General features: G+C 44.8%; 1 protein-coding gene across 1 annotated transcript; it reads right to left on the reverse strand.

The window, feature by feature from the left end:
• Positions 1-161: 161 nt before the first annotated feature.
• On the reverse strand, positions 162-12,144 carry LOC542886 (acetyl-CoA carboxylase 1). The gene is made up of 30 exons (NM_001401688.1): positions 11,929-12,144; positions 10,734-11,078; positions 10,417-10,623; positions 10,162-10,320; positions 9,899-9,991; positions 9,663-9,758; positions 8,912-9,179; positions 8,595-8,833; positions 8,387-8,426; positions 8,182-8,306; positions 7,953-8,069; positions 7,776-7,850; positions 7,636-7,692; positions 7,431-7,535; positions 7,247-7,333; positions 6,925-7,116; positions 6,615-6,803; positions 6,322-6,432; positions 6,132-6,221; positions 5,878-6,054; positions 5,704-5,781; positions 5,506-5,628; positions 5,144-5,413; positions 4,711-5,054; positions 4,348-4,585; positions 3,914-4,272; positions 3,611-3,821; positions 3,151-3,330; positions 891-3,065; positions 162-728 (listed from the first exon to the last, which is right to left on the reverse strand). Exons 2-30 carry the CDS (start codon positions 11,052-11,054, stop codon positions 672-674), a joined length of 6,783 nt encoding a protein of 2,260 aa, NP_001388617.1. The 5' UTR covers positions 11,055-11,078; positions 11,929-12,144; the 3' UTR covers positions 162-671.
• Between the last annotated feature and the right edge of the window lie 8,315 nt (positions 12,145-20,459).

Genomic DNA, 20,459 nt, shown 5'->3' on the forward strand with positions numbered 1-20,459 from the left:
TCTCTGGAAACTGAAAAGAACTACTGCAGACTACAACTTTTTCAACAGCTTATTTTCACTGCAGGCGTTTTTGCGCAACCAGCAGCTCAAAAGAATTGAAAAGAAAGATAATCACTTTGTTCTCAATGAAGAACAAACAATCCATATATTAATTTTAGAAGAAAAAAAAAAGGTTGCTGTAAGGGGCCGCGCCCCCAATTTCATTTATCATCATGAAACTGCTAAAACATCCAACATATCACCCCCAAAGTTCTCAGAGTATACATCACATAACTGCAGCGAAAGAAAACTCAGCATTCCCTCCCACTGAGGAAACTACGACTAGCACGACGATCATCACACATATCTCGTAAATTAAGATGATGAATCTTGCATTGCAACAACTCACACTGAATATCTATCCAGCATACATATGCTTTGTGTGTGCCTATTTGTAATAATAAAATATACAAATGTTTCTGGAATGCCACCTACCTATGTGCAAACAATGTGTTCAGTCTTCTTCCACTGAACCCTCCCCTCTCCTGTAGATCGCCACACAAGTAAAATTTGCTTGTCGTCTGCACTTCCGTTGGTACCCAGTCCACCATAGACAGGACTTGTTTGGTGGCAACAAGCAAGGCCGGTTTATGCTGGCTGAATGGATGCGTTATCAAAGGGCAGGCCAGTCATCAACCAAGAAGCTGCCTGAGGCCATCCATTACCTGCTCCCTCTTTGCAGGATCCATCTGTACAATCAATCAAATGTGTGTATCAGAGAGATGAACTTAGGAACAGAAAGAAAAGAAAGAATATAACTAGGAAAATTATACAGAAACAAAGAAGCAAAAGAAACTTATTAGGAAATGTATACAAGAAAAAACACATACTAATAAGCAAAAGAAACTTACTTTGCTGAGGAGGAGCGAGAGACCGTTGGGCAAGGCCTTGGCGTCAGAGGTTTCAGCGAGATTCGACAGCAGTGTGGACGCTCTCTCAGCTTTCAGCTCCTCAAGATACTTGCCATACTTGTCAGGATCATCTTTCCAGGCAAAGAAGGCTTCATCGTCGCTCCACTTCTCGCCGTCTCCTCCTTGAGAAGCCAGATACCATTTCTTGATGCACTCCAACGCTGCTCTGTGAGTGGGCATCTGCTGCTCGCCGGCGGCTTCTCTGACTTGTTTGGCGAGTGAGTCCTCGGCAAGCCTCCTTAACAGTCTCCTGTAGAAGAAGGCCCGGGACTCCTCCCAGTCCACCACCTTACTGATGACACCTTTGGCAGCCATTCTCGCAGAGGTGTCGTGCAACTCAGCAAACCGGGTGGCAACCTGAGTATATATGGGCATCAGCTGCTTCCTCCGGGCAGCCATGCTCCTCCTGATGGTCTCCGCCGCCGCCGCCGTTTCCCAAGGACTAGGGCTAGCACTAGTTTCTTTAAGGAGTTTAGCATTGAGGCTGATCAACTCAGGGTCCAGCCTTAGCATACTCTCTTCCAGTTCATTTGGCTTGAACTTGATCTCAATGAGTCCTGGTGCCTCAAGGACATTCCCTCTCGCAGTCCTCTCGGCATACATCTCAATGTGCTCAGGATTGATCTTGCTGTCCACCACAACCCATGCACCTCCACGCAGCTCTCCAGCCTTTGGTATGTACACAAAAGCAGGCTGCTTATACGTCCTCAGATTCTCAACAATCATAGAACCAGCCTGAAGGATTCCTTCAAACAGATCCCTTTGCCCACCAGAAAAGCCTCTCCAGTTAGCAAGTATGAACAACGGGAGCTCTTCACGGTTGAAATCCAGCAGTGCCTGGGCTGTTTTTGCGGCCGAATCTGGGAACCACACCTGTCCAGCTTGAGGGACTACACGCTCGGCAGAATCAAGCTGACCAGGGTCAGCAGGGATTACTTGCATCACTGTCTCGGTTTCCACAGCTATGATACCAACTGGAATCCCACCCAGCTTTGCCCTTCCGGTAATAACAGTTTTGGCCCATCCTTCTAAAGTTTCCACAAAGCTTTCTCTGTCAAACATACCACTCAACCACTTGCCTTGAGTGTCCTGAATGCCACAGATGGCAGCACGGGCATCACATGAATTCTCTGGAAAGTATGTTACAGCTCTCTCTGGTGGATCAAGAGATTTTACAATAGGAAGAGGACCACCAACATAGGGAGGAACATAGCTGAGCCATTTCAAGATAGCAGAAACACCTTCAAGATCATCTGACACAGTGAGATGAACAACTCCATTTGTAGCCATGATTTTGGGGCCACCCAGTTGCATCTGAGAGCTATAAACCTCGCGCCCCAGGAGCTTGTTCAGTGCAGAATACCCAGTCAAAATAATTGGTTGATCAAGACGTTGTATACACCGCATTCCTAACCGAGCAAGATAGGCCCCAATTCCAATAGCTCGGCCAGTCACAAATGTCAGAGTAAATGTCTCTCTATATGCCTTAGAGTAGGCACTGGCAATGGCACCACTTCCATGTAGATTCTCACAACCAAGTCCGTCCTCTTTCCCAACAATGGTATCAACAACCCATCTGGTTTCTCCGCTTTCTGGTACTTTTAGCTCATGGGCTATAACTGAAGAGCTTAGACGTGAATAATCTTGTTCAGTGAGGTAAATGTAGTGAAAACCACGTTCAGGGCTCTGGTCATCAGACCATCCAACATGGAAGCATGCCTTTATTTCCTCTGCTACACCGAGCCTTGCACCAGCAGTTGCTGACAAGTAGATTAGAGGAATTTTCCTCTCACAAGCAAGATTTGTGACAGCATCAAAGAATGCATCTTCTCTAGGACCAAAAGACCCAGCTTTAAATGTCACATCATTTGCAACAACTATAATCTCCCGGCCACCTGGAAATTCTGGTGTGGAGAGCTTCATGTTCCAAGCAACAACACCAAAATTGTTGCTACCTGGAGGACGCTCAACTGGAACCAAAGGAGTACCCCATGATCCAGTTGAATCAGCAAATATAAGCTCTGTCACTTCAGCATACCGCTGGTTATGCTCATTAGATTCTGCAACATGTGAAATACCAGATTCCCATGACTTCTTCAATGCTGTTTCAAATGCCTGCGGACAGAGTATTATTACCAATCTTAGTTAATCTTGTTAACCAATTGTAGAGAAAAAAAGAAAAGAGATGTAGCTAACGCACCAATGGGAAATCATAGCAGTATGTGGTTTCATTTTTCCTAGCAGCGGCACGTTTCAGGTCAATAGCATCCAAAGGTTTGTATGGCTCATGCAATGCAATGCCATGCAAAGGACCAGCTGTGGGTGTGGCAGAGCGATAGAAAAGCTTATGTGTATTGGGGTCCTCCACTTCTCGGTAAATCTGAAAGTCAAAATAATTCAAGCATAAGAGCAATAAAGAGAAAATGGTACCTGGTACTTACAAGTCTTTTAAGTAGTGTTTAATAGAACTTTGAAAGGCAAAAATTGAGAGATTACCCATTACACTCATAATGGGGGTGATGAACATTTTCTATTCACTAACTAGATAAGCTAACAAAATCATATTTGATGATCTGTGGGGCTTTATCCATCAGAGGTAGTATTTGCAAAACTGTAGATGATAATGCTCGCGTAGCAGTGCAATAGCTAAGGTAACTTACATCAACAGTGCAGGTATGCCCAGTTACACTGGTAACAACAACTCTCCAAGCACCATTAGCCTGCCCATCAGAATCCAACCATAGCTTCACTTCCCACTGGCACACGGAAAGGCGATGCATCCTGACACCAACATGCTCATATATATTCATAACCATATGCTTCAATAGTGTGCATGCTGTCTTCTCATCTTGACCAACTTCATTCGTCATCCTAACATAATGAGAAGCAAAAACCAAGTGAACATCTATGAACATATTTAATGCAATATAATCTGTTGAGAACATAAATAAATTTTGACTGACCTTGAAGATGGAATTAGATCAAACAACCGTTGTTCTCTCATTATGCACAGATACATGTGGGAGTGGCCTGACATCCCAGTCTCACTGTGAGCACGCAACTCTATTTCTTCTAGAGCTGCCATCAATGATCTGAGTATGCTGTTAGATGTGAATGATGACGAAGCTTGAACTTCATTATCAATACTTCCAAACAAAAACCCATTGGTCACACTTGGCTGTCTGACTATGGTACGAAGAAACATCCTTTGGTCATTTGATCTCGGATCTTTCTTGTTCTTTACTAGTGTGTACATGTGCCACTGGCGATCACGTGATGGGGTGTATTTCGCGTCATTGTAACCTTCTAAATTCACTTTGTCCTGTATTTACACATAAACTGTTAAGAGGTACTGGTATTATTGAAGGGAACATAAGCCAAAACAAAAGCTGAATACCAATTCAAGGAAGGTGGACAAAGGAGGTTCCACATGGCGGAGCATCGGGTCCTCCTCATAATATAACTTGTCAGATGACCATTTGAAGGAGTGGCGCATTGGTGAACGCCCTTCATCTCTTTGGATAATGCAGCTGACAACCCTAACACCAGCACCATTGAGATGTGATGTTATAGTGTTATCCTTCAAAATCTTGGAGAGTTTGTTGATCCTTTCTTGCGCTTGATCCTCATCACCACTATAAAGAGAAAACAGAGTGGAAGAGGTAACTAAAAAATCATGAAATTAACGACCAGTTCACAGAATCACACTCGTCTCCTGTGCAATAACAACAAACCACATAAGAATAGAGTGTAAACAAACCTGTCTTGAAGAGTGCTCATCTGATTGTTGATACCAACCAGAGCAATGTGCAGCATATTGCTGCCGTTCAAATTTATAGGATTACCATTTGAGACACTTCCAACACCTGCTCCGTAGTGTGAAGTCTCCTTTAATGCAGCTTCAATTGCAGTTGACAGAAGCTGAAGAGACTTGATTACAACCATTACACCCCATCGCCTGCCAATTGGATCCTCTACTTGTGGCTTTAGAAGTGACGCAGATTGCCCATTTCTTTGTTCAATATGCTCTTCAGAGAATTCCCATAAAGCAATTAGACCAGACCTATGCCATTGCATCCGGACGCTGCCCCTTACAAGATAATGCTGGAAGGTGATTGTGAGTTAGCCGGCATAAATTTGTTAATGTTCTAGTTGTCTCAAGAAAGAGTGTAGTAAAAAAAAATCAGTGATACCTGATACAATCTGCGTATGTATGTCTCGACTACTCTCCGCTGAAGAGTAGGATCACTGTGATCAAACAAAGCCACAAGGGCGTCTTCAACTGCAACCGGTGCACATACTAAATCTTCCATCCTTTCATTGATAGCCATCTTCCTCCTAGGTGTTGAAATCCGCTCTCCTTCCTCAGTAAACATCTCCAGCTCTGAAAGGCTTCTTGCTATGCTTGTGCGGAGTTCACTCAATTTGGTGTGCTCAAGAAGTTGGCTTGCTTTAAGCGCCAGCTGCATCAATTACAATAGATTTATTTTATTTTTCTAGACTATCATATCATGTGCAAAATAAATAGATGCAGATCATCCAAACTCAATTTTACCCCCGAGTATGCTGTATGGTTCAGGGCAGAGAAGCGAATCAACTGGTCCCTGTATGCAGATGGATTTGGATAGACCAATGCTTCCATAAGCCGTAGTATTAATTTATTTTTACTTTTCACACCCTTCAAAAGAACACAAATTGTCAGCACGAAAATTTTGCATATCAAGTCAACAGATTGCACAATAGAAGACATTACCTGGTGGGAGAACACAATATATACGACCTTCTCAAGGTCTTTTGCATGTTGAAGTCGTAGACGTTCTATCACATCAGACTGAGAATATAAAAACAAAAAAGCACAACGGTTTAGCACGTTTTGGTCAGAAAGTGAGCATCGATCAAACCATTCCAAGCAATTATAAATAGTTACCTGAATGTCATCGCTGAAGAGTTCTTCAACAGATAAATACTCCTCAAACAGAGACTTGACAACCGCACGAGCATGGCTTTCTCTTCCACCCTCATATGACTTGACCAGGCTCATAAGTGGCTCTACAAGCCTCTCACTAGTGACCCTATCTTTCTCGGAACAGTATGCAAGATTAGCCTGCAATGATGACTTTGTAAGGAAACAACATGACACATAAAAAAGGAAGGGATGCCAAGTAACAGTCTCAAACTGACCTCAATGACTCCCCTTAGCAACTTGGCAGGGAAATCCTTGCTCTTCCGGAAGTCAGCATTCAACTCATACTCCTTGTACTTAGCATCCAACTGAGAACAGGTAAATCAGTTATCCATTTGATATGCAGCCGAAATGAAAAATGGAATAATAACTCTAAGATAAAAAAATATAACTTGAATACTTATTCACCTCATTCCTAAGATCTTTCGGGAGTCGGGTTGCCAAAACGGACATGAGTTCTTGCCACTGCAGGAAAGGGAGCTCAGGGCTGTCTAGGCAGTTCAGCAAATCTTGTACAACCTGAAAGAAAAGGTACAGTCAGGAACTTATTGATTGAAGAAAGATGGTATAGTTTGTCACAATTAAGAGGTTAGTTTCTCTCTGTAGAAGAACTCATGCTCTGTTTTCCCATGGCAATGTGATAGACAAGGGAAAAGAAAAGTGGAAGAACAAGTATACACTGACAGTTTGATGTGCCTTACATGATTGATGTTATGTTCATATCCTGCAAGGATCATGTGGGCAGAATTCACACTTGCAGCAAACTTTTGGTGAACTTTGCCAGAAATAGCAGTAGGAGGTCCAAGTTTTGGAAAGGTGCCATGAAATGGTTCAGCCCTTCTCACAGAAGATGGGTCATCAAGATCCAACCTTGCTATCAGATCACTCGCCTGCACAAAGACAGCCATTTCAGCTACTATTTAAAAGATGCACGTATATTACAAGCATGAACCATATAGTACTTTTGTCAGAATGTACATCTAGTGCTGCAAACAGAGGAGGGGGAGGAACCTGCATGGCCTGACCCTCAGGCATGACAAAGTGAATGACACCAGAGGCCGGTAGTAACAGTGGCATGCACATTTTCATGACCTCCACCTCAGCATATGGCGTATCAGCAACCACATGAGAACCATCCGCGACCAAAAACCGAAGAAGCTTGCATGGTGTATCAGCCAACAACCTGGAAGGATCATGCTCTTTCTGTAATATATCATTCAGAGGACATAATTAATTTATGTATTTTCATACAATTTGCAGCTGCAGTTACAACTGAAACAACCCCTATATTACATAGGAACCAAGAGGAGAGTACAGATCTAGCTATCTTCACCTGTAATAAGCATGTTCTCCCATTGATTAGAAGACGCGTGCCAGCAGCTTCTGTCTCGGCGTAAATTACATGACTGTTTCCATCCAACTAGAAAATTCACAATTGAAAATTGGTCAGACCATTTCCAAATAAAAAGAAAATTAGATAGATTGCGCTTGTATAAAAACTTGGTAGATATATCTACCTGCATTAAGAGTCCACCATCTCGCAGCGAATGTATCTCTGCTTCAACCTCTGATTCATTAATTCTTAATTTGTAGCTACGGGGTCCACCTCGTACTGTCTCAATCTGCAGAAGAAAATAATAATTAGCAGATGTGACAAGGATACCAACTGGATTAGATGGGTATGGCATGGATAAGATTAAAGAGAAAATTATAGATAATTACCGTATATTTGCTCCCATCTATATTCAGTGTTACAGTCAAATTGACAAGAGAGATGTGCTGTGAACGGAAAGAGTTAGACAGTTTTATTCATATAGAAATTGGAATATAAACAGTAAGAACATTCATCATATAGTATGTACCTTTGGTGGTATTTGACCTTTACTGAGATAACCAACATAATCGGTTACAACACTCGAGCTCCTGCTTGATGCTTCCTGAAATATAAGAAACACAGTATTTGAGGATGGAAAATGGATCTTGTATGAAAGCTCATAACCACCTAATAAATCATAGTTCCCCAGAAAAAGAAATCATACATATAGAGCTCCACCAACAACTGAAAGGTACCATGGGGGCCTCTCTGCTCTAACACGCATTGCTATTCTGCTGTCTAGCCAACCAGTGTGAATCTTATTTTCTCGGTACTCTGCAGCCTGGAGATATGAAAAATTTTGAACATAAATTACACACACGAAATTGTACCATGTTTTTCTTAATAAATGTACCATGTAATCAGAGAACATGTTTGCTGTGGGGTTATCTTACATTCAAGAGATCCACAGTGTAGTCAACATTAGTGCGTATCTCTCCACGAATTTGGATCTCTTTTAACCCAAGTACCATATTGGCTATTGCCAATGACCTAGATTCCCCAAAAGCAAAAACATGACCTGCGAAAAAAGTCATGCTGTTTAAGAGAAGCATCATCATGAGATACATGAGGAAACAGAAATTTACGCACATCACTTACCAAACTGGGAATCAGAGAACTCGTGAATTGCACCTCCGGACTGAAAAAAAAAATGATGATTCAGGTTAGGTTTGCCGCACAATATACAGTTTTTAACCAGGAAATTTATCGACATAAGAAACAGGAAAACTCAAGGGTAATGATAAGCTGCAGCTGTTGTGACATGTCATGTGGTATCAAAGATCATTCTGCATGGATGCAAACTTGCCTTAACAGAGAAATAGGCCCAAACATTGGGTTTACTTTTAAAGTTCAGCTCTTCCACTCTTCCACTTGTAGGCTTAAACCCATCATCTGGATCCTCGCTAGTAACTCTAACTGCTACACAATGACCCTTTGGCTTTACAGACTGTGCTTTGTCCAGATCAAATTTAGTTGCAACAGCTGATATTTCCTTCCAAGCGTGATAGCCACCTCCATGTTCTATTCCATAAAAGCGTCTGATCTCTGCAGTTATCCTTATATTGATTAGTGTGGGGGGAAAGAGATAATATCATCAACCATCAAGTTGGACAACTGGCCTACCTGGAATGTTGTAGAGTGGTATGCCCATTCCTACTACAACTTGAGATGCAGGTAAGTTTATTTCAGCAATCCATTCGGTCACAGGGTGTTCTACCTGCAACCTTGGATTAAGCTCCAGGAAATAGTATTCGCCTGTTTCCATGCTGTACAGATATTCTACTGTGGCAGCACCCTGATATTGCACACATTTAGCAAGCCGCCTTGCTGCCTGCTCAAGCTCTTTAATTGTTTCTGGAGGAGCAACTGTAATTGGTCCCTCCTCAATGATCTGTTTCACAAGTATATATATCGTGAGAAGTAAAATAAATATAATTTTGCTAAGACTTCTCTGCTATTATCTGTCTTGCACTAGTTAAATTTTTTTGGTTACAAAATAATCTGTAATACAGTCACTAGACTTTTCAATATTCTGAGTTCAAAAACTTCAAGTACAACACATATATCACTATAGAAAGAAAAAGTTTGTTCTTGAATTCAAAATGCAACATTCAACTATTTAGTACAGTATAAGTATAACTAACAGTAATAAATGATTCCATTTAAGAAAATGCCAAGACATAAATTTTGTATAGCTCCTGCAACATTTTGCACTTTGCTAAACAGTACTATATGATTGCTACATTGTCCAATGAAGTTTTTATTCCCTGAAGCTGTAGAACTTCTACCAGTACTCACTACACAAATGTTTGGCTAAGACTAATTCCAACAAAACTGATATTGAACAACCCAATGCTTCAGGAGAATAACTAACCTTTTGGTGCCTTCTTTGAACACTACAGTCTCGACTGTGCAGTGCTGCCACGTTGCCATGCTTGTCACAGAGCAACTGAACCTCTAGATGTCGGCTCTACAAAGAAAGTACAGAAAGGCAAGATTTTAGCTAAATGAACTATATCAGTACAGAAGAAGCACTCGCTGAATACTGAACATGAGTAACACAAAGATACAACAGAAAATAATGGCTGTTATCAGCTTATCACGTATCACCTGAGATGCCACCTTCATAATAAATATAGGCGATCCGGGGACTTCTCCTTGCACTTGCTTAAACAATGCTCTGACCTCATCATCATTATGTACCTATAAAACCATTTGATGACATAAAAAACATCTTTGGTTAATATACAATAATTGCAGAAAACTTGGACTTCATTTCAAATGAACAGTGGAAATTACATGTAATTGTTTCTAGTAGAGCATTCCATATAACTAAGGTAGAGATGAATTGAAAAGATGAAAAGAATACCAACCTTCCTTATTCCTTTACCACCCCCGCCCCATGATGCCTTGATCATTGCAGGATACCCCACCACCTGACAACTAGCAACTGCTTCGTCTGTAGTTGAAACACAAGCGTTCTTATAGATCTCCTCAGGTATTGAGTGGCAGGTTTCTTGCGGAACTTTCACCTACAGCGTGTATTGATTTAGTTTTGAGAAATACACAGTGGTGGAGAGAAAAACAGAAGAGCAAAACCATAAAGAAATAGGACAAGGTATACATACATGTGACCCGCTCCATGGAAGAGTTGGAACTCCTGCTGCTTGTGCAATAAGAGAAGAACCAATCTTATCGCCTAGTGCCCCCATCGCGGCTGATGGTGGCCCAAGAAAAATGATTCCCTTTTCCATGAGCGCGTCCGGAAGTTCTGGGTTCTCAGAAGCATGACCCCAGCCAGGCCAAACTGCAGAAACCCGAGTTCTCTCTGCTATCTGTGACAGGACAGGTGAATCAGAAAGATTAATAACTAGTCAAGTATCCAGCATAATGAACATGGTAATCCATAAGTAGTAGGTGAAAAAGGATGATCAACTGCACTAACCTCCACTATGAGCTGTACATTTGCATAGTTGTTATTGTTCGTTCCACCAGGAACTTCTAAGAACTGGTCGGCGATTCTTATGTGCTCCGCATTTATCCTGAGGTCCTCTGGAGTTGCCATAGCCACCAAGAGAATGGCCTTCTCGTTCCCAAAGGTCTCCAAGGCCCAGGTGCGGATGCTGCGCATGAATTTGACCGCAGCCATCCCATTGTTGGCAACCAGCACGCTGTGTATCGGCGAGTCACCCCCGAGCGCTTTACAGAATTCATCGACCGAGGACATCCTGTTGGGCGTCCCGTTTATTTGGTCAGATTCCACCATTATTGCCCCCTCCAACCTTCAGCGCTGGGAAAAGCAAAAGAACAAGTCCGTCCGTTAGCGCATCAATCATTTATGTCCGATTAGCGTAGAATTGCAGCACTGGGATATTTCTTTTCGGTTTGGCATGTGTGTGCCCTTTTTCTGTACCAGATGCTAAAATGGTACTACAGAAAACAACAACATGGTGGCACTAATTAACGGCTAGCTAAATCGGGAAATTCCTCCGGCAAGAGTGCCATGGGAGAGTGCAGAATTCTAGTCAACAACCAGCAGAACCAGAAGAGCAAGACCAGAGATCACATTAAAAATACGCGAAAAAAATGCTGTAGTCCACACTAGGGGACTGGTTAGTCCAAGCAGGAGCAAAGAGGGAAATGGACTTGAATTCCGGCATTCAGCAGAAGGAAGTAAGCAACAAGTGTGCCCAAAACCCGGCCAGTCGCGCGCGCCCACCACCCGCTCGACGTAATGCCAGACGGGGCGAACCCGGCAATCCGGCGACGGCACGGGTCGACTGCTAGCAGGATCTCGCCCCGCGTCCGCTCCGCGTGTACGGACTAGCTGGAATCACACGCCGCGCGCACGCAGAAGCAGTGGTATCTGGTCCCGTGATCTCCTGGCGCTGAGAGAGAATCAGCAGGAAGGCCCTGCGCTGCGCTGCTTGGATTGGGGCCTGGAGGCAGCCTACGCGCGCTCGATTTGAGGCCGGCGTGGGCGGAGAGGCTAGCGAGCGAGTACATCACTGGTCAGTACGAGTCCATGGCAAGTCCGGCCCAGTCAATCGCCCGCACGCATAGGCGGAGGCGGAGCGCTCCAGCGAAAATCGGAAGATGCGTGCAGAAGCAGGGGCATAGCAAGGGCAGGGGGAGCTTACCGTGGGTCCGTCCGGAGGCGCGCCGCCAAGCCGTTCGACGGAATGCCGCGCGGGGAGGGAGGAGGAAACCCGTGCTGCGGCCAGGTGGAGATCCAGATGGAATTGCGTGGTATAAATGCGCGCCGCGTCGCCGAGGCCGCTGGTGCTGGGGCTGCTGCGTTGTGGTTGGAGCGATGAAATGCGTGCATTCATGGAGGAGTTGGGGGTGGGGTGGGGCGGGGCAGGTGGGGGGCGTGGTCTAGACGGGGACGACGGGTAGTTGGGCCGCATGGCCCTGGTTGGGCGGGCGGATGGACGGATGGGTGCGTCGTTGCACCTGTCTCTCCGGCGTGTCTGCCCTGGACTCGATGTGCTCAGCTCGCTCCCTCCGCTCCGGTGGCGTGCTCCGCTCGGCTTCGTCCACGTCCCCGTCACCGTCCGGCCGTCCCGTAGTCGTCGGTGCTAATTGTCCGTGGGTGTGTTGTCTAGCTAATTGTCTAGCTAATTGCATCATGGGTGTGTTGTCTAGCTAATTGTCCGTGCCTTGTAACGGAGACATGCATATTCCAATGATTATGCGCCAACGATTTCAAATTTAGTTGACGGTCACAAATCGCTTGCTGTACCGGGCTGGTGGTGTTCCGCCGAGGCAAACGGACACACGCGCACGCGGCAGTACACATTCACATTCTAGTCCAGCATTCATGGAGGCGGGGCTGGTGGAAGATGAATAGTTGTGCTTCATGGTCACAGATGGATGGTGTGCTTGGCATAGGTCTCGACGCCTTTGATGCCTACATCTCCAATCGTAGTCGCGGGGTGTTTTCTTCTGGTTTTCGTGTTATGTGTGGGAGATGAAACATGTCATGTTCCCATGTTGTCCGTTGCGCCATAACGTCATATCATACTTTATTCACTCATGTCTGTGATTTTAAATAGGACGTGCATAACGCGATGTCATCAGTTCTGGAGCGAATGATTTAATCCCTCCCAACAGCCCCTACGACGAACGAAAAAGAAGGATCACGATCATATGAGCTAGCGTGCATCATGCGTGAATGCGCATCAGTTTGGCTCACTAGGCCTATAGTCATCGGTTGCGCAACAACGGCGTCTCGTTGTGCCTTGTTGACTATCATTTGTTTGTTTGTTAATGTAACTCAATTGCATCATGTGCGTATTATCTAGCTAATTGTCTATGTGTGGTAGCGAATACATACATATTCCAGTGATTTCACACCAATAAGATAGATAGTGGGCCCATCCAAATTTAGTCGATCGGTACCGATCTCTCACTCACTTGCTCAGGTTGGTGGTATTCGGTTGAAGCGTCTGGACACACGCATGCGACGGTACACATTCTGGTCCAGAATTTATGCAGTGGGGAGAGGTGGCAAGTGTGATGTGGACTCTCTTCGCTCCTGTTGGGGCGAAGTCAATTTATTTCCCTTAAGAGACGAATGGTTGGGATGCGTGGTCATCGATGAATGATGTGTCTAGCATAGGACCTAACGCCTTTGATGCCGACATTCGAATCATAGTTGCGGGGTGTTTATTTCGCTTTTTGTGTGTTGTGTTGGGGATGAAACATCTCGTGCTTCCATGTTGTCGTTTGCGCCATGACGGCGTATCATGGTTTGTTCACTCATGTTTGTCATTTAAGTATTACTATGTGTCAAGAAAGGCGTTTTCCTTTCAACTAGTAATAATGTATGTGCAATGCACGTTTATATTAGGTAGGATATTAGTTGCACATTATATTAGGTAAGATATATCTGTTGCATGTTGGTATTTGATAAGATATTAATTACTTTTTCGCGGGAATGGTAAGATATTAATTACATGGCAGATTTTAAGGGATAGTGTTGAGTCAAACCGTGTTTATAACCAATGGCAGTGGTGGGTAATTAGAGCGTTAAACGTGTTTGATGCTCAACATTGGAGCGATTTAAACGGCTAGATAACATGATTTGACGGTCGAGGTGGTTTGGATCTGCTCATTTGGATCTCTTTATATTGGTATAAATATAGATATAGATATAGATAATCATTAGACCACCTAAATGCATTACTCAAATGGGGCATAGGTGGCAGTTTACAGGTTCACACTTGTGCGAAAAAGAGGGTTATTGACGCCATGATATGGCGTCCACCTTGTATCGAGGCACCCAAAATCTAGCAGTACAAAGGATAATATCATTTACAGTATTTATAATGGTTACACGACCAAATGAACCTCATTTTGAAAGACCATAGTCATTCTAGAAATCATTTTCTTTTATAGGATGGAGAGCGCGATAGAGGGCCAAATGTTGTGGTTGAGACCAAGCGGTGTGGGAATCTCCCGAATGTCGTCGATGGAGGTGGACGCGAGGAGGTCGAGTGCAGTCCGAACTTGTGTAGCACCGGGGACAGTGGAGGATGATATGAGCCACATCCTTGATAGTCCTCGCGGAATATGTTCACCTTGGAGTTTACTTGGTCATTGGAGAGCAGCTGCCCAGAGATTTGTACCTTGACAGGTACATGCAATATAGATGAGTAGGGCGATGGAGTGTGGATGCCGTCATCGGTCAGAAGCTGATAAACATTTCTGGTGAAAAATGACAACCGATGAGTGAGGTACCTGCTGCCAGCAATGTCGTTGTGGTCGAAATCCTGCAACAACAAGCTCAATAGAGGCAAACATTGGTAAGAGCATCTTCAACGGGCGCCGGTCGTGCCGCGCGCAAAAAACACATATGCCGCGCGCGCATCGGCTGGTTTGGCGCGGCGCGCAGCGCTGGCTCCAACGGCTGCGCTAAAATGCAGCGCGCGTTTCGCTCCAGCAGCGCGTCAAAATGCAGCGCGCGCGACCCGCCGGTGCATTGCATATGGCATTTTTCAACACAGAATGATGAATATTTTCAACACAATAAAAATTTCACACAAATAAGTTGATGAAGTTCATGCCCACAAGCTCATCCAACCAAGTTCAAAATGCAAATCAAGTTCAATACATAAAGAAAAGACACATCATTCCTCGTCCTCGTCCTCGTCTTCGTCCTCGTCCTCATCTTCGGAAGACGATTCTTCCGCCTTCGAAGATGAATCTTCCTCCATCTCGCGCACCGCATCACGTGAAGCTCCGACAGTGTTGGCAAGATCTTCAACGGCATCTTCATGGGAATGTGTGTGAGGAGGCTCATCGAAAGACATTCTGCCCATGGCGGCCGGAGGTGCACCCATGCCTCCCATGAGAGAAGCAAAACTCATGCCTCCCATCGTGGCCATAGCGTCGGGGGGTGCTCCAAAGCCAGCCATGCCTCCCATTGCACCTAAACCGCCCACGGTACCTCCGAAGCCACCCATGGCGCCGAGGCCACCGCCACCCATGGCGCCGAGGGCACCGCCACCCATTGCATGAACCATGGCTCTTTTTTGGATCAAGACTTCTTGTTGGGCAAGCTTGACATACTCGTTCTGCATCGCATTGAGGTTAGTTGTGTCCAAGAAGAACAAGTGCTTCTCCCATTCCAACAACCTAGTTCGCTCCTCATTGCTCACCTTCCTCTCCTCCAAAGCCACCTTCCTCTCCTCGGCCGCCACCCTCCTCTCCTCGGCCGCCAACCTCCTCTCCTCGGCCGCGGCAACTTGGGTCCTTGCCATTTTCCTCACCTCGTTGGCTTCTTTTCTTGCCTTCACAATAGCTTCCATAGCATGTTTGAGCTCATCATCTCCTTTCCTCTTCTTCTTTTGGGTTTGGTCTTTCTTGCACCCATCCGGTCGCTTTGGCTTCGAGTATGAAACCGAGTTGGGTGTAGGGCTTCTCTTGCCGTCATCACTTGATGCATCATCCTCATCATCATCATCATCATCCAACTTAATTGTGTTGGGGATCGTAGCAGAAATTTAAAATTTTCTACGCATCACCAAGATCAATCTATGGAGTAATCTAGCAACGAGGGGAAGAGGAGTGCATCTACATACCCTTGTAGATCGCTAAGCGGAAGCGTTCAAGTGAACGGGGTTGATGGAGTCGTACTCGTCGTGATCCAAATCACCGATGATCCTAGTGTCGAACGGACGGCACCTCCGCGTTCAACACACGTACAGCCCGGTGACGTCTCCTACGCCTTGATCCAGCAAGGGGAGAAGGAGAAGTTGGGGAAGACTCCATCCAGCAGCAGCCAGACGGCATGGTGGTGAAGGAGGAGCGTGGTAATCCTGCAGGGCTTCGCCAAGCACCGTAGGAGAAGAGGAGGACTTGGGAGAGGGGAAGGGCTACGCCAGAACTTGGTTGCGGCTGCCCTCCCAACCCCCACATATATATAGGGGCAAGGGAGAGGGGGCCGGCCCCCTCAGATCCAATCTGAGGAGGGGGCGGCAGCCAAGGGGGGGGTGCCTTGCCCCCCCAAGGCAAGGGGGGCGCCCCCCCCCCCCCCCTTTAGGGTTCCCCCAAACCCTAGGCGCATGGGCCCTAGGGGGGGAGGCGCCCAGCCCACTAAGGGGCTGGTCCCTCTCCACATACAGCCCATAGGGCCCTCCGGGGCAGGTGGACCCCCGGAACCCCTCCGGTGGTCCCGGTACAATACCGGTAACCCCCGAATTATTCCGGTGACCATATGATGACTTCCCATATATAAATCTTTACCTCCGGACCATTCTGGAACTCCTCGTGACATCCGGGATCTCATCCGGGACTCCGAACAACATTCGGTAACCACGTACATCTATTCCCTATAACCCTAGCGTCATCGAACCTTAAGTGTGTAGACCCTACGGGCTCGGGAGTCATGTAGACATGGCCGAGACAACTCTCCGGTCAATAACCAACAGCGGGATCTGGATACCCATGTTGGCTCCCACATGCTCCACGATGATCTCATCGGATGAACCACGATGTCAAGGATTCAATCAATCCCGTATACAATTCCCCTTGTCCATTGGTACGATACTTGCCCGAGATTCGATCGTCGGTACCCCGATACCTTGTTCAATCTCGTTACCGGCAAGTCTCTTTACTCGTTCCCTAACACATCATCCCGTGATCAACTCCTTGATCACATTGTGCACATTATGATGATGTCCTACCGAGTGGGCCCAGAGATACCTCTCCGTTTACACGGAGTGACAAATCCCAGTCTCGATTCGTGCCAACCCAACAGACACTTTCGGAGATACCTGTAGTGAACCTTTATAGCCACCCAGTTACGTCGTGACGTTTGGTACACCCAAAGCATTCCTACGGTATCCGGGAGTTGCACAATCTCATGGTCTAAGGAAATGATACTTGACATTAGAAAAGCTTTAGCATACGAACTACACGACCTTTGTGCTAGGCTTAGGATTGGGTCTTGTCCATCACATCATTCTCCTAATGATGTGATCACGTTATCAACGACATCCAATGTCCATGGTCAGGAAACCGTAACCATCTATTGATCAACGAGCTAGTCAACTAGAGGCTTACTAGGGACATGGTGTTGTCTATGTATCCACACATGTATCTGAGTTTCCTATCAATACAATTCTAGCATGGATAATAAACGATTATCATGAACAATAAAATATAATATAATAATAACTAATTTATTATTGCCTCTAGGGCATATTTTCAACAGTCTCCCACTTGCACTAGAGTCAATAATCTAGTTCACATCGCCATGTGATTAACACTCACAGGTCACATCGCCATGTGACCAACATCCAAGAGTCTACTAGACTCAATGATCTAGTTCACATCACTATGTGATAAACACTCAAAGAGTTCTGGGTTTGATCATGTTATGCTTGTGAGAGAGGTTGTAGTCAACGGGTCTTGCCATATTCAGATCCCTATGTATTTCGCAAAACTTTATATCGTAGATGCTGCTGCCACGTTCCACTTGGAGCTATTCCAAATTGTTGCTCCATTATACGTATCCGGTATCTCTACTCAGAGCTATCCGGATAGGTGTTAAGCTTGCATCGACGTAACTCTTTACGTCGAACTCTTTATCACCTCCATAACCGAGAAACATTTCCTTATTCCTCTAAGGATAATTTTGACCGCTATCTGGTGATCTACTCCTAGATCACCTTTGTACCCTCCTGCCAGACATGTGGCAAGGCACACATCAGGTGCGGTACTTCAGCATGGCATACCGTATAGAGCCTATGACAAAAGCATAGGGGACGACCTTCGTCCTTTCTCTTTCTTATGCCGTGGTCAAGCTTTGAGTCTTACTCAACTTCACACCTTACAACTCAGGTAAGAACCCTTCTTTGACTGATCTATTTTGAACTCCTTCAAAAACATGTCAAGGTGTGCGTTCTTTGAAAGTACCATCAGGCGTCTTGATCCATCTCTATAGATCTTGATGCCCAATATGTAAGCAGCTTTATCCAGGGTCTTCCTTTGAAAAACACTCTTCAAACAACCGTTTATGCTTTCCAGAAATTCTACATTATTTCGGATCAACAATATGTCATCCACATATACTTATCAGAAATGTTGTAGTGCTCCCACTCACTTTCTTGTAAATACAAGTTTCTAGCAAACATTGTATAAACCTAAAAGCTTTGATCACTCCATCAAAACATATATTCCGATTCCGAGATGCTTGCTCTAGTCCATAGAAGGATTGCTGGAGCCAGCATACCTTTTAGCATCCTTAGGATCGACAAAACCTTTTATTGTATCACATACAACTTTTCTTACGAAAACTGGTAAGAAAACTTGTTTTGACATCCATCTGTAAGATTTCATAATCGAAAAATATAGCTAATGCTATCATGATTCCGACGGACTTAAGCATCGCTACGGGTGAGAAATTCTCATCGTAGTCAACTCCTTGAACTTGTGAAAAGACTCTTTCCCACAAGTCGAGCTTCATAGACGGTAACATTACCGCCCACGTCCGTCTTCTTCTTAAAGATCCATTTATCTCAATGGCTTGCCGATCATCGGGCAAGTCCACCAAAGTCCATACTTTGTTCTGATATATGAATCCTATCTGGGATTTCATGGCTTCTAACCATTTGTCGGAATACGGGCCCACCATCGCTTCTCCATAGCTCGTAGGTTCATTGTTGTCAAACAACATGATATCTAAGACAGGATTACCGTACCACTCAGGAGTAGTACATGTCCTTGTTGACCTACGAGGTTCGATAACAACTTGATCCGAAGCTTCATGATCACTATCATTAACTTCCTATTCAACAGACGTAGGCTCCACAGAAAACATCTTTCTGTGTTGCATCACTCTCTGGTTGAAGTAAAGGTTCGACAACCTCATCAAGTTCTATCTTCCTCCCACTCAATTCTTTAGAGAGAAACTCCTTCTCGAGAAAGGACCCGTTCTTAGCGACAAACAATTTGCCCTCAGATCTGAGATAGAAGGTGTACCCAACTGTCACCTTTGGGTATTCTATGAAGATGTGTTTGTCCGCTTTGGGTTCGAGCTTCTCCGGCTGAAGCCTTAAGCATCGCAGCCCCAAACATTAAGAAATGACAACTTTGGTTTCTTGCCAAACCAATGTTCATACGACGTCGTCTCAACGGACTTAGATGGTGTCATATCTAAAGTGAATGCAGCTGTTTCTAATGCATAACCTCAAAATGAAAACGGTAGATTGATAAGAGACATCATAGATCGCACCATATCTCATAAGGTTCGATTAGGACGTCCGGACACACCATAACCCAGTGGTGTTCCAGGTGGCTTCAACTGTGAAACAATTCCACAATGTCTTAAGTGTTTGCCAAACTCATAACTCAGATATATTGATCAAATCGTAGGAATTTGATCTTCTTGTTATGATGATTCTTAACTTCACTCTGAAATCGCTTGAACTTTTCAAACGTTTCAGACTTGTGCTTCATTAAGTAAATATACCTATATCTACTCAAATCGTCAGTGAAGATGAGAAAATAGCGATATCCACCGCACGCTTCAATTCTCATTGAATCACACGCATCAGCATGTATGATTTCCAACAAGTCACTTGCCCGTTTCATTGTACCTGAAAGCGGGGTCTTAGTCATCCTGCCTATGAGGCATGGCTCGCATGTGTCAAGCGATTCAAAATCAAGTGACTCCAAACATCCATCGACATGGAGTTTCTTCATGCATCTTACGCCAATATGACCTAAGCGACAGTGCCACGAGAAAGTGGTACTATCATTATTAACTCTACATCTTTTGGCGTGAACATGTGTATTACCACGACCGAGATTCAATGAACCATTCACATAGGGTGCATGACCATGAAAGGTATCATTCATGTAAACAGAATAACCATTATTCTCTAACTTAAATGAATGACTGTATTGCAATGAACATGATCTAATCATATTCATGCTCAACGTAGACACCTGATAACATTTATCTAGGTTCAATACTAATTCCGAAGGCAGATGGAGCGTGCGATGGTGATCTCATCAACTTTGGAAACACTTCCAACACACATCGTCACCTCGCCCTTAGCCAGTCTCCGTTTAGTCCGTAGCTTTTGCTTCAAGTCACCAGTAATAGCAACTGAACCGGTATCCAATTCCCAAGTGCTACCAGGAGTACTAGCGAGGT

The sequence above is a fragment of the Triticum aestivum genome, chromosome 3A, assembly GCF_018294505.1.
Source record: "Triticum aestivum cultivar Chinese Spring chromosome 3A, IWGSC CS RefSeq v2.1, whole genome shotgun sequence".
Taxonomy (NCBI): Eukaryota; Viridiplantae; Streptophyta; class Magnoliopsida; order Poales; family Poaceae; genus Triticum; species Triticum aestivum.